A 15,323-nucleotide genomic window follows, 5' to 3' on the forward strand; every position below is an offset into this window, starting at 1 on the left:
TTGAGCTGCGGCCGCAAGGAGGTTGGTGCCTGCCGTGGTGGTAGGTAGGTAACACCAGAGGTGAAGGGAGCCACCAGGCTGAAGAAGGAGTCCTATCAGGCTTGGTTAGCCTGTGGGACTCCGGAGGCAGCCGACAGGTATCGACAGGCCAAGCGGAATGCGGCTCGGGCAGTGGCTGAAGCAAAAACTCGGGTGTGGGAGGAGTTCGGAAAGGCCATGGAAAAAGACTTTCGGACAGCCTCAAAGAGATTCTGGCAAACCGTCAGGCGTCTCGGGAGGGGAAAGCGGTGCTCTACCTGTACTGTGTATAGTGCTGGCGGAGCGCTGCTGACGTCGACTGAGAAAATTGTCAGGTGGTGGAAGGAATACTTCAAGGACCTCCTTAATACCACTGACACGTCTTCCGAGGAGGAAGCAGAGTCTGGGGATGAGGGGAATGACCCGCCAATTTCTGGAGGCGAGGTCACTGAGGCAGTTAAACAACTCCTTGGTGGCAGAGCCCCTGGTGTTGATGAGTTCCTGCTCCAAGTGGAGGAGTTCAATTATCTCGGGGTCTTGCGAGTAATGGGAGAAGGGAGCTGGAGATCAACAGACTGATTGGTATGGCGGCTGCAGTGATGCGGACGCTGCACCGGTCCGTCGTGGTGAAGAAAGAGCTGAGTGTACAAGTGTACTGAGTGTACAGATACAAGCGGCGGAAATGAGCTTCCTCCGAAGGGTGGCTGGCCTCTCCCTTAGAGATAGGGTGAGAAGTTCGGCCATCCGGGAGGGGCTCAGAGTAGAGCCGCTGCTCCTCCACATCGAAAGGAGCCAGCTGAGGTGGTTCGGGCATCTGTCAAGGATGCCTCCTGGGGTTGGTGTTACGGGCATGTCCCACCGGGAGGAGGCCCTGGGCAGACCCAGGACACGCTGGAGAGATTATATCTCTCGGCTGGCCTGGGAACGCCTTGGTGTTCCCCCGGATAAGCTGGAGGAGGTGGCTGGGGAGAGGGGGGTCTGGGCTTCTCTGCTTGGGCTGCTGCCCCCGCGACCCGGCCCCGGATAAAGCGGATGAAGATGGATGGATGGATGGATGGATGGATTTTAGAAAAATTATTACTAGTTCTCTACATCATGTCCAATCCACAACAGTATTTCTAGGAGGTAAGGGCCCAGCCAGCAAAGAATGCACTTGAATTATAGATGTAGATGGATATTAGATGGATATTAGTCACTGGCAAGTGAATGCTTTAATTAATATGAAAGAACATAAAATTTGGTGTAAGTGAAACACAGTGTTTAACATTCAGTGGGGAAACTGGATGCTCTGATCTCAGCGTGCAAATACATTTTTATTTGCGAGATTTTGAAGACAAATTCATAACCGTTAAAACCCAGAGCCACTGATTTAAAAATGCACCCTCATCCTCTTGTTCTGGAGTCTTTGCGATATTGCAAGGCTTATTTAAATTTTTACGTGTGCTTTCTCTGACCTAAAGAAGTTCTGCTCTCAGTTTTTTCAACTTGGCTATAGTATGGCACCCCATAGGATTTAAACTTCCCAGGATTTGGTGTACACAGTTTGTTATTCTAATCAAACCAGGTTAACATTAAGGGACGGTATTTACTCTTTGCACACTAGAAGACTAGAGCCTAATGTCACACAGGCGGACGTATCATACACACATGGTAAAAAGAAACTATGTCCTCTTCCATTTCTAAGGTTTTACATATCCTGACCTAAATAATCAAATTAAAAATGATCTCTGAACCAGGCCTTACATTTAGGTGACTACAATCTCATAACACACTGCATTGTGTCATCATTTATTCAACAACAACTAAGGCAAAATGCAAAAGCAGCTTGTGATAAATTAAGTCCGCCATCGTCAACCCTGGATCGCCTTGATGAGGCGTTTGTGCTGATTTGCTGTTTTTGGTTTTGCTCAAACATGGTGTCTTGCATTAAGGCCACACATCTCTACTTTGGTCTCATATATTCAAAGGATATTGTTCCAGAAGTGTTGTGATTTGTTCAGATGCAACTCTGCAAACACAAACTGTGCTGCCATGTTATTTTAAGATAGAAAAGACTTTTCCTGGCAACCATTCCAGTCAAGTCTTACTTGTTCAATCTTTTTTCTAAATGTGCTGTCATGAACTTTAACCTGCTGAGGCCTTTAGAGTCTGGATGTTGCTCTTGGGTTTTTTGCTTGTCTGACCTTGGGGTGAATTTGCTGACACGTTCACTTCTGATTTGCAAATGTCTTGAATGTTTTCCACAGCTGAATAGTCTTTCTCACTCCAGAGTGGAATCACAGACTTTAGATTATTAGAAAATGACCTTATAATCTTTTCCCAGATTCTCTAAGACCGGGCATTGTGTTAACAAACACTGAAATGCTCCAGAACAACAACCCAGCAAACTTACAAAGACAAAGATGATCACATAATTATCTTCATCTCTGCTGGAAGCATCAAGGATGTACTCAATTTTCATGCACTGCTTCTGCAGTTTTTATTACTTTTTATTCAGTAAATAATTATTTTTATATCCTGATATTTTAAAAAGTGAAAACTTTGCTCAAAGTAAATTCCCCTTTTTTACTGAAACTCCATCGGATCCTTCACTTGAAATCGCTAAAACACTTTCAGCTAGGACACCAAATAAAACTGTTTTATCCTCCTCTGTGATTCTGTTTGTTGCAATAACTACAGTAATATGAGTTCCTGATGAAATTGTGAAGAAGAGATTTTTTAACACTTTTCCCACAGCAGTGATTCACTCCACAGACCACTTTTAAATCCCCCCTGGTGTATTCAATTTGGACACATCATTCTCTGCCCGTCCAGCACTCCTTCTACAGTGAATCCCTTCTTCACCTTTGACCATTTACATTGCTTATCTCATCATATTCTCTTCTGGGTTTTTATAAATACACACCTGTCAAGTCCTGTTATAGTCCATCTTTTTTATTAGAGTGACTTTACGCTAATAAAACAGACAACATATTAATATCCTGAAGTCTCTAAAAAAAGCTGAAAATGTTTAGCACAAAGGATCTTTTCTAGTATTGTTGGCAAGAGATAAAGAAAAGTCATTCTTTTCCAATTATCCCAGAAAACATTATGTGGCATTACCTCAGAGCCTTATTTCTCTGCCCTACTGTGGGTAGATAATGACAGCACGGCAGCCAGACTGGAAGTTGCCTGTGAAAATCTTTCTCACAAAATGTTTTACTTTACAAAAGAGCTATCCTCTGGAGATGTGTCACTGCTGTCATCAACTTTTTTGCTCAGATTTTATGGCTTCGCAGTTCATCTCTGTTTTTATCAGATGAACGATGACTGTAAATTACCATGCATGGCATATTGACAAACCCATTTGGAATCCTTATGGAGAAAAAGTAGCATCTTACGGCAGCAGGCACAGCGATTGGGTGGCTGGAGTGATCAACAGGCAGATGATAGAGAGGGGAGAATTTAAGAAAAGAGAGGAAAACACTGGAAATAAGTTTGTTTTTCTTTGGCATATCTCTGGCTGCATATATGAAGTCACACTTGATGCTGGGACGAGGCGAAGTCACCGAGGTAGTTAAACAACTCCTTGGTGGCAGAACCCCTGGTGTTGATGAGGTCCGCCCCGAGTTCCTGAAGGCTCTGGACGTTGTAGGGCTGTCCTGATTGACACGCCTCTACAATGTTGCGTGGAGATCAGGGGCAGTACCCCTGGACTGGTAGACTGGGGTGGTGGTCCCCATCTTTAAGAAGGGGGACCGGAGGGTATGTTCCAACTACAGGGGGATCACACTCCTCAGCCTCCCTGGGAAATTCTATGCCAGGGTGCTGGAAAGGAGAGTTTGTCCGTTAGTCGAACCTCGGATACAGGAGGAACAATGCGGTTTTTGTCCTGGTCGCAGAACACTGGACCAACTCTTTATCCTTTCAAGGATACTTGAGGGTGCATGGGAGTTGGTCCAACCAGTCTACATGTGTTTTGTGGACTTGGAGAAGGCATTCGACCGTGTCCCTTGGGGTGTCCTGTGGGAGGTGTTGCGGGAGTATGGGGTGTCTGGCCCATTGCTACGGGCCATTCGATCCCTATACAACCGTTGCAAGAGCTTGGTTCGCATTGCCGGCAATAAGTCGGACTCGTTCCCGGTGGGTGATGGGCTCCGCCAGGGCTGCCCTTTGTCACCGATTCTGTTCATAATTTTTATGGACAGGATTTCTAGGTGCAGCCAAGTGGCGGAGGGCTTTCACTTTGGTGGCCTCAGAATCTCATCTCTGCTTTTTGCGGATGATGTGGTTCTGTTGGCTTCATCGGGTGATGGCCTCCAGCTCGCACTGGAACGGTTCGCAGCCGAGTGTGAAGCAGCGGGAATGACCTCCAAATCTGAGGCCATGGTTCTCAGCCGGAAAAGGGTGGAGCGCCCACTCCGGGTCGGGGATGAGTTCCTGCCCCAAGTGGAGGAGTTCAAGTATCTCAGGGTCTTCTTTGTGAGTGATGGGAGAAGGGAGCTGGAGATCGACAGACAGATTGGTGCGGCGCCTGCAGTGATGCGGACGCTGCACCGGTCCGTCGTGGTGAAGAGGGAGCTGAGTGTAAAAGCGGAGCTCTCAATTTACCAGTCGATCTATGTCCCTACCCTCACCTATGGCCACGAGCTGTGGGTAGTGACCGAAAGAACGAGATCGCGGATACAAGCGGTGGAAATGAGCTTCCTCCGAAGGGTGGCTGGCCTCTCCCTTAGAGATAGGGTGAGAAGTTTGGCCATCTGGGAGGGGCTCAGAGTAGAGCCGCTGCTGCTCCACATCGAAAGCAGCCAGCTGAGGTGGTTCGGGCATCTGACAAGGATGCCTCCTGGGGTTGGTGTTCCAGGCATGTCCCACTGGGAGGAGGCCCCGGGGCAGACCCAGGACACGCTGGGTGTCCTGAAATTATATCTCTCGGCTGGCCTGGGAACTCCTTGGTGTTCCCCCGGATAAGCTGGAGGAGGTGGCTGGGCCCCCGCGACCCGGGGTATGATAAAGCGGATGAAGATGGATGGATGGATGGATCGTTGGATGTGACTTTTTCACATTATTCTGGAAAGGTTATGGCCCACTCTTCCTGAAAGCGTTGCTTTGGGCACATTTGTTTATGTAGAGGTGTCTTAAGGTCCTGACACAACCTTTAAATCAGACTGAGGTCTGGACTTTGACTGGGCCATTCATGGCCATTCTGTTGTAGATTTGCTTGTGTGCTCGGGATCATTGCATGACCCATTTTGGCCAAGCTTTAGTTGTCAGACAGATGGCCTTACATTTAATTCTAGAATACTTTGTATACAGAGGAGTTCAACCCAATGACTGCTGCGTGCCCTGGTGCTGTGGCTGCAAAAAAAAGACCAAATTTTCAATCCTTCACCAGTTTGCCTGACAGTTGGCATGATATGTTTCTACTGTCATGGTGTGTTTGGCTTTTGCCAGGCATGGCAGTGTGCATTATGGCCAAACAGCTTCAAGCTGTTCTTTCTGTCCAAGGGACATTGCTCCAGAAGTATTTTAGTTTGTTCTGATGTAACGTTGTTAAGCCTCCACGTTCTTTTTACAGAGAAGATGGTTTCTCCTGGCAGCTCTTATGAAAAAAACCCTATTTGTTCAGTCTTTTTTTCATTTTTTACTGCTATGAAAGTTTAATATTCAACATGCTGGTGCCAACAGAGCATGTGGAGTGTAGAGCTTAGATTTGAGTGGGTTTGTTGGGACATCCACTTTTTGAAAGATTGCTGCACACCTGGAAGCTCCAGACCAGCAAACTGCTTAAACTTCTGCTTTTATAGAGGCGCTCACACTTGCTTATAATCATTTAATTAAGTGCATTAATTAAGCATCACTTGGCTGCTGTTTAACTTCTCAATTCCTCTGAAAGCAGGAAGAATGTACTTTCAAAGGCATGTGTCAGCCACACTGTAGCTCACTTGTTTTTTAATCATTTCATTCTTCAACCCTATTACCAAAAAAAGAGTGTTGCTATGTGCAATATAACTCAAAAGATTCATTTTTAGCAAATCAGTTAAAATGTAAAAATAAATTGAAATATTTCCAATTAAGCAGGTCTGAATTTAAGAAATTATATACATTTATGTGTAATTCAAATTTGTTGCAGATTTTTATAAAAAAAAACAAAAACAAAACAAAAAGAAACGGAGCATCGTTTGCTAAAGCTGCATTTTGTTATAATGTAAACAACAACAAGAGTCTGAGTGCTAAGTTGGCCGGCTTGCAGTCTGCATATAAAAACATTTGGCACAATATCAAAATAAAAATAATATATAGCAAAGCCACAGAAATTCTTCACCATCGAGTATACTTTTTTTTAAAAGTTTACCTTTAAAACTACTGTAATTAGTTTCATCAGTTCTCAGACACATAGTGTTCTTACAAGATGATGTGATGCCATCCATGATAATTATTCAGACGTCCCAAATTACAAATAAAATGAAACTATGACATTTGAATAAATATTTGTACGGTTTCCATTGAAATATTGGGATTATTGTAGGTATTGCATGATTCTTTAATGAATAAATGTATATCTAGGTTGAGTCATTTTGCTTTTGCTGTAAGGATGCAAAGATACCATTGCTTGAACAAAAGAATAATGTACCACACAGGTTATCAGTCTGTATAGTTTTCAGTTTTACATGATAAGTAACTTGTTAATAAACACTGTTAGCAGGCCTCATTGTATGTTTCTAATGGTGAACCAATCAAAAGCATTTGACCCATGGACCTGTGTGCGTCCTTATAGCACGCTGACTATCATAATCTATCCCTTATTTGAAGCAGTAAGTGAAACATTACCACTGATGGAGCTGCCTGTGATGAATTTGCCATTTTCATTCACCATTTTCTTCATTTAGAAAAATGCTCCATGCAGCGATGATAATCATGTATTATGTTCTGGACAGACGACAATGACTGAGACATGTAAGTGACAAATGTGACAGACAGATATGGATTGCAATTTGTCATTGTAAAACATGTTATTTAACTTGCCTCTGAAGCAAATTTACTAGATTTCTTCTTCTTAGTACAAAGATGACTACTAAAAAAAACAATAATCACAGTAGTGGGCTAAAAGAAAACAAAAAACATAAATAAAAAGAAAGAAAGAAAGAAAGAAAGAAAGAAAGAAAGAAAGAAAGAAAGAAAGAAAGATGTATTGTCTAAAGCAGTTACTTATAGTCTGTTCTGATTGGTGTATCTCTGCAGTCCTATTAAGACTTGTACCAGCAAATCTCCAAGATGTATTTGTTTGAATGGATTATAAGGTTTGAAATATCTGAAAGCACCTTTTGTTACAATATGTAGATGTTTTTAATTTAACTTTTTGAAATAAAACCAGTCTGTTAGGGAAAACCATTTGCATAGGAGAAGAACTTTAGTATTATGTGATATTTAATCTTCATTAGATAAGTTAAATGGGTTTTCTCTCTCTCTCGTTTGCACTAAATGCAGGCAAACGGGGGATTGCGAGGACATCAAGACAGAGAGAGTGCAGGTCCCGAGTATTTTTTTTTGTTAGGGCTTTCATGTGTGGATAGAAGAGGAATGCACAAGTGTAATGACACCACCACCTAGAGAAGGTGGGGGGCACTGTCTGGCTATTAGAAACGGAAAGGCATTTAGAGTGTGTGCGTGTGTATGTGTGTGAGAGACAGAGTGGGGGGCAGAGAAAGGCTGAGATAAGTTCAGCACCACGGACAGAGCATTAGAGCGCTGGCCAGGAGAAACCAGTTCAGGGATTTGAGATGTGCACTGTCATGCCTTCTTGAACTCCTGAAGGATTTGCTGTCCGCTACATCCGCACCCATTCGTGTCGTCCTTTGGACGGTGGAAACTCGGCTGCTGTTTTGTTGTAGTCGCTAAACAAGGGAGGTGAGAGAGCTGCAGAGATAAGTGCGCTCTCTTTGCTAGCACAGACCAGTCTGTGTTTTGGCGCCATCCTTACATCATCTCTTTATTGGGGAGAGAGAGAGGGAGAGGGAGAGAGAGAGCGCGCGCGAGAGAGAGAAACTCCGTGCAGCCGGGCTCCTATCCGCCAGTCCTCAACTGAGAAGCGAGACTGACGGACCGACTGGCGTTACAGCCACTCAGCTGTGTGTTCCCCTCTCCCGCTCTCCTGCGCCCACAGCAGCCGTGAAGATGCGCCGGCACCGTCCTGCCCAGGAACTGACGTTGTTATTGCCGGTGGTTTTATGGATTTTCTGTCATGTCAGCGGTGTGCACGGAGCTCTACCAACAACCCGTAAGTTGTTCTTTTCAGTATTTTTGAAATGGTCTTCCAGGGCTGTTTGGGTGAGAGTGGGAATGGGTGAGAAACAAACGATCTGCCTGTGGAGAGAAGCGGCACAGGTAGAGGTTTACGGCTACGTTAGTAGTGCCGGGGACAGAGGCAGTGAGAGGCAGAGGTTGAAGCGGGGTCGACTTTTGAGTTCAAGCCTAAACGTGTTAGCGCTTTAGGGTCTGTGGTGCCTTTATTTTTTGCGCACGGGATTTTTATGACCGCTGAGATGTTTAATTGCGTTTTTTTTAGGGGACTCCAGAAATTACTTGAGTATTGAGGGATAGTCACAGAATTAGTGAATGGCATTTAAGTTTGGCAGTAGTGGTTTGCTGTTTATTGTGGAGTCCCAGTCATCAAAGTGGACCCGAGAGAAGAACAGTTGGAAAACGGTTCAACTTCCAACAAACGGTCCCCCCCCTCCTTTTTATTTTCAGCACTTTCCTGTTTTTTGATGTTCTGTAAGAACATTACATTTGGTTTTAGACTATTGCGTTTGCATAAAACAATCCAAGTAAAGAGATTTTGCTGAATGCCCATTTTCTTTTAAAAAGAGTTGTGGTCTAATAGGGCTAAGCTGTAACTCTCAACAACTAAGGGTGCATTGATTTGAATGGTTTTGTCTACTTGTAGGGTCTGATTTAGTTTTTTTATGGTGTGCAGTTTGCATTCTGATTAGACTCTCCATCAAGCTCACTGGTCTCAGCATATTAAAGCCTAAGCCTTTTTTTAAGGTCATTGGAAAACTTAGATGATTAGCATTCCGCTTTTATTTGCTCCCCCCCCCCGTAAAGCCGCCACTTCACTGCTTAATTCTTGGAACACTTGATGAAGGCTTCTATTCGATCCACGCTGTAATTTCAGTCTTGAGAGTTTGTTTAAACATTGCCCGGTGTTGCATTTGTTCTTCACTCTAATTGTCACTGTCACTGACATACTCCAGGAATTCAGTGTTTATATTTTATGAACATATCGACCGCAGTTGTTTCTTTTTCTACTTTTATAGTATACTGAAGTAACTGCGTGACTGACAGTTTTGATATAGAATGCGTTATTACTGGTCTTATCTGATTTTTATTTATTTATTTAACTTGGATTATCCAGCCTTGGTTCAGTGGCATTGCGATCTTGCTGACGGTGACTGAGCCGATACTCTGAGGGTTCAGTGTAACTGATTCCCCCCGCGATCGCAAGGGCTTCTCAGGTCCTGGATGGATGTGCCCGTGGACGCGCCTCATTAATCATCCCATCTGACAGACAACAACGGAGAGACGCTACCGCGAGTCGCTTGAGCAGGGGTACGCGCGCGAAGCAGTGTCAGAGAGCGTGACGGGAGGCAAAGGATACCTGGAGAGTTGGAAGAGTTTGCCTGTGCGTTTCTCGCGCACAAAGCTTTCGTTAATAAGAGCGACCTCACAACGATCAGGTGTCATTGTGGCAACGCTTGATAAGATGTGGAAATCCAGAGTCCTCTTACTCCCGTCACCTGGAGGGTCTGACCGGGGGAGCCTCGCTATATCTGAGAGGACAGTGTCTCATTAAAAGTTAGATTTCAGATCGCTTTAAAAATGTATCAGCCGCCACCTCTTACATTTTCCTATAATTAGTGAGTGAGAATGTGTTTTACCATTTATCTAGCGCCTTTAATATTATAATGCAAACATGTGCAAGTCTGTAAGTGTTTCCAGTGTACATTAAGCATGTGTGTTCTGTGTAAGACAAAAAAGCGACGGAAGGATTTTTTCCCCTGTTCATGCGGGTTTATATTCATTTGCATGTTAGTTGTGAATTCATCTAAGTTTTCACAAATCCAAGTTGAATCAAGTCTTTTTTTCTTTCTTTCTTTTTTAATCGGGCTGGTACATTCACACAAGTCCTCGGTCTTACTTTAAAGGAAGATAGATGATAATCTGTGAATTGTACACTCACCATAGAATTCGACAGATCAGAAACAGAAAAACATTGAAAAACAGCAAAGGTGGTCTGAAGCCAATGCAATGGAGATGATAAAGTGATACGCTGAAAAACACAAGAATATGCTCCAAGAGGACATCCGGCAAGTGTTACCAAATAAGATAAGACAGAGCCAAATGGCCTTCTTGCTACCGTGAAAACCTGGGAGCAGGGCAGACTGCACAAACACATAGACACACAAAAACCACAAAAAAGGGAGACAGACACAAACAGTTGAGAGCGAGAGAGGAAGAGAGAGAGGAGTAGTGATCAGACTCCTGGAGGATCAAGATTCAGCTCCAAAAACATCTGGACCGAAGCACTGACAGCCAAGGGAGAGAGCGATGCCTCAAGGATGGATAGGGGTCTGGTAGCAGCAAGCACAAGCGAAACAGGAGTAAATATAACCAGGCAATCCAGTGAAAAGTTAAGAGGAAACAATGATTTTAAGTGTGGATTTAAAGCCCTGAAGGGAAACAAACAGGGAGGTTATTTCAGAGGAAGGGGGATGTGATTGGTTGGCTGTGAAGCTGGCTGATTTCTTATTAACTCTGGGGCCAGACACATGCCCTATTATTGCGTCCTCTTGCAGCGCTTAGTGCAAACATTTTGAATCAGATCAAAGTTTTACAAAAAGGGAAGCTTCATGCTGTCTCATGAAATAAAGTGTTTCATTTTTCTATCATTTTATTGGGTTAGGGTTAGAATTACGGTTATAATTAGATGAACATGCATGCACAAATATAGATACAGTAACTCAGAAATACATATAAGATGTACACTCAGCCATCAGATACATGCAGTGGAAGAAAAATGGGTTATGTCTGTCCTTGGTGTACTTTAGTGGTATCCTCTACTGAGCTGTCACTGTGCAGTATGTAAATCTGTTGTTGATGTACTGTGTCAAGGCAAGGTCTGCCTACCATAATGTTTCATTATCATTTCATAACCAATCAGACTTTAATTTTTCTCTTTACCATATTTTTTTCTGATTAAGTTGGTTCACACAGAAAATTCACGACTGGATTATTTGCTCAGTGTCCATATACAGTGCTAACATACTTAAATATATTTTATATGCACAGATATTTTCCTTGGCTGTAAAATATTCCAAGAAGAGCTTGTTTTATTTAGCTTTAAAGGTTATAATTTTAATTAATTCGCTTTGAACTCTCTGGCGCTCCTTTGCAAAGCTGCTATTCATTACTTGCATAGTAAAGGACAAGAATTAAATTTTTAAGAGTCACAGCACCAGTGTGTAAAACGTAAAGGATGTGCCTTTAAGTCAGTGTGTTGGTGGGACTCTGGGTGGTTAAATGGGATGCCCCTAGAGCCTGTCTGATATAGAATCAGATTAGCCTTTTCTCATCTCATTAAGCTTGCCAGGCCATTTGACATAGACATCAGTCTGGTTTCACCTCCAGGGCAACAAGTCAGGGTCTCCTGTTCTTCAGTATACATATATAAAAAACAATATAAAGCCAAATGGTGACATTTGCACACAGAAGTGTTCTTGTGTGAGTGTGAATCACTGGCAATTTTTCCAGGTTCTGGTCCAAACAAATCATTTGACACTGGAAAAAGAAATTTAGCTTTTTTCCACTCAAATAAATGATTGCATTTCCATTCTCTTCTACTGGGATATAGAGTGAATATGGTTATAAAAGCAAACCCTTTAACCACCACATGGGTCAACTTCTTGCCAATTCTCTGTCTTGTTTTTGTGTTTGTGTGTCTGAGATGGCTCCCATTAGGAGGTGATAATGATAGGATTAAGGCTGCAGGAAGCAGACTGGTTAGGCTCAGATTAGAGCAGCACTACACTTGCTGTGTAGCTATGTTTGGCCCTTGGATATTTATATGTGTGCACCTGCCTGTGTTTTGGGAATGTGTGTGTGTGCGTCCACATTTGTGGATTAATCATGCACTGAGACAAGTGAACCAGAGCTAGGAAATAAGGTGTGGATGTTAATTGCACTGCTGTTTCTCTGCTCTACCCCCTCCATCTAAATTGCTGCCTTCCACCTGTTTTTTTGCTCCTTTGCACTTCCTTGATTGCTTATCCTCCTTTTCTAATTCTCTTTGTAGCTCTTCCTCTACCTTTACACCTACCTTTATGCCTCCTCAACAAAATCTAGCAAAAATAAAAAGCAAGTCATCTCCTATTTTTCCACTGCCTCAACCCTACCTGTAACTGTAGTGATTCATCTCTCTCACCCCTACATTACTCCAAATTCCTCAGTCTTTCTCTCATCATTTTTCCTACATGTACATGCCCACTTCCCACACTTGTATTTTATCCACAAGAGAACATAGAAAACATATAAAATATTTAAGCTAAGATAATGTACAATTTTAAGAAAATTAAGAAAACTTAATTAGCTCATTTTTAATGTGATGGGAGCAACACATCACATAAAAGATGTGACAGGGCCAAGTTTACAACTGTTAAGGATCCCCCCCACACACACACACACCTTTAACAACAGTCTGCAAACATCTGGGAACTGAGGAGACCAGCTGCTGGAATTTTGGGAGAGGGATGTTGTTCAATTCTTGTATAGTATACGATTCTAGCTGCTCAGCAGTCCTGGGTAGGGCTGGGCCATATCATACTCTTCATGGTAATACCAAGATAATTTTGGGCAACGATAGAAAAATGAAATATTGCGATAGAATATGGGTAAAACGCGCATGCGCAGTGCCTTTATTATCATACGCACACGTCGGAAAAAGCATGGTGGCGAAAGCAAATCGTTGAATGAAACGGATGAACCAGAATTGGTTTGTAAAAATGCTGCAACTTCAGTGGTGTGGAACTGGTTTTGCTCTTGTCCGTCAGACACAGAACAAAGCACTATTTTTGGTAGCGCATGCTAGCGGGCCGTCGTTATTGCCGTGTTTTTTTGTAAAATACGGCACACTTAAAATCAATCCTTTGATTTTTCTGAAAATCGACAGTGCCCCTTATAATCCCGTGTGCCTTATGTATGAATTCTGGTTGTGTTTACTGACCTCGAAACGATTTTATGTCGTACACGGCCCTCGAAAATTTGTCAAATGTTTTACTACGACTTTGCTAAGCTACGAACCCGCACCGCTTGATGGATTGTTGGAGCATTACAGCTATCGTAGGCAGGAGCATCGCAGAGTGATACGTACTGTGCTTCAACATAATATTACCGTATTGTGTGTGTATAACCTCTTTTTAAGTTTTGTGGATAATATGCATAGCTATGCTGAGGATATGTCGGACAATTTCCACTGGAAATGCCTTTTGGTTAAACTGTCAGCAAGGAATTTGCATTTGCACTGTTAAATTTTTCTATAACTTTAATTCACATAAAACAGCTGCTTGTTTAAGTGAAAATACATTGATGTTTTTTTTTTGCACTAATAAAGTTGTGGAGTTGTAAAGTATTTTGTCTAGTGTCAATTATATCGTCAGTTATATCGTTATCGCAAATTTTCAAATGTATATCGTGATAAATATTTTTGGTCATATCGCCCTGCTCTAGTCTGGGTCTTTACCATATATTTGCTTCATGATGCACTAATTACCTTTCAGTGTAGACAGTGTCTTCCCAGATGTGCCAGCTCCATAGGCACTAATGCATCCCCATACCATCAGAGATCCAGCCTTTTGAGCGGAGTGCTGATAACAAACCATAAGATCCCTCTCCTCTTTAGATTGGAGATAACGGGCATCAGGTATTGATTTTCAGTCTCATCCCTTGCACACAGAAATTTCTCCAGACTCTCTGAATCTTTGAACAATTATATTTTATAAATATCAATATGAATTGATAACGATGAGTTATTCAAACTGTTTAGAATTTTACTGTGATGAGCATTATTCTGGAAAGACATAGCATGCATGGCTGACACTGCTGTAGGTACAACTGATCTAGATTTGTTATTTCTTCAGTGTTATGCATTCCTCTTTTGAAAAAAGCATAGCAATCATTTGACAACGGCAAACTTGTTTCTTAGAAACTAATTTATTTCTGACACTGTAGCTCATTCCTGACGCCTTGTTTTCCCCTCCCACAATGCTATTTAGTAAGCAACACTCTGCTGGAAATGTTAAAACATTTTAATATCAAGTGAACAATAGCTGCAAGTAGATTTAGTTAAACAGGAAACTGGTGGGGGAAAGTAGGTAGAGGAAGGTTTTAACATTACAACAACCTGAACAGCTCACATAATGTAGTAAATGCCACAAGTTTGCTGAAATTTGATTGCTACAGAATAATAAATATGTATTCTTCTTTCTGCATGGCCAAATTTCTTCTGTTTTCATGTGCTTGTAAAGCGTCAGACTTTCTAATTACTTCAAGGTTGAGATGAAAATATAGGTGGTCTGGATTCCACTGTGCAATATATTCAAACATGTATTGTCAAAATATTAGCATTCATGGGCTAAAATAGAGGCTTTCTTATTAATATCACAGTTCATGAGACTAACAAACATGTATAAGTAAAAACTGGCCCAGAACTGCTGCATTTTCTGCTCTTACCTTCAGCTTTATTCTCAGACTGGTGTGTCACTTTCCTCGACGAATTGAAATTTCTCTCTTGGAAGGAATGCTACTGCAAGGCTATCAATGTTTCATCATGGGAGCAAGGCCACAGTGATACAAATATGCACTGACAAGTCATACTACATAATTCCCCTAACAATGTCAGTAACGTAACATGGACAAAAGCACACACACACCATGCAGCTCACATACACACTACCATTGTCCCCTCCCCTCTTCAGGCACACAAACTCGCACTGTTCATTAAACATTATTAACTTCAGATGTATTAATTGCAAATGAAACCCATAATACGGAGTGCAGTATGATAATTATGTAATTCTGCTTCTCTGGGTACAAATTGGAGCATTCATGCTTCACTGTATGTAACACTGCAGCTCTATGTGTCTGCATGTGTAAATGTGCAGAATCAGAAAGTTATTCTAGTGGAATGTGTTCTTATTAGAAGCCATCAGAATCTGTCCACCTCATTTGACAGCAGTCTCTGAGTTGGAGATTAGACTGGCAAGGCAAAA

The 15,323-nt window shown here is 42.4% G+C and overlaps 1 protein-coding gene across 2 annotated transcripts in view; it reads left to right on the forward strand.

Annotated features, from left to right (window-relative positions):
* Nucleotides 1-6,862: 6,862 nt before the first annotated feature.
* The window catches only part of cntnap2a (contactin associated protein 2a), a 405,328-nt gene continuing 396,867 nt past the window's right edge, over nt 6,863-15,323 (forward strand). For both annotated transcript variants that reach the window (XM_026179392.2, XM_080306454.1), the window contains exon 1: nt 6,863-8,275. In XM_026179392.2, coding sequence (XP_026035177.2) covers nt 8,173-8,275 — 103 coding nt within the window. In that variant the 5' untranslated portion in view covers nt 6,863-8,172. The remainder of the gene's footprint in view (nt 8,276-15,323) is intronic.

Source organism: Astatotilapia calliptera, chromosome 9 (genome assembly GCF_964374335.1).
Source record: "Astatotilapia calliptera chromosome 9, fAstCal68.1, whole genome shotgun sequence".
NCBI classification, from domain to species: Eukaryota; Metazoa; Chordata; class Actinopteri; order Cichliformes; family Cichlidae; genus Astatotilapia; species Astatotilapia calliptera.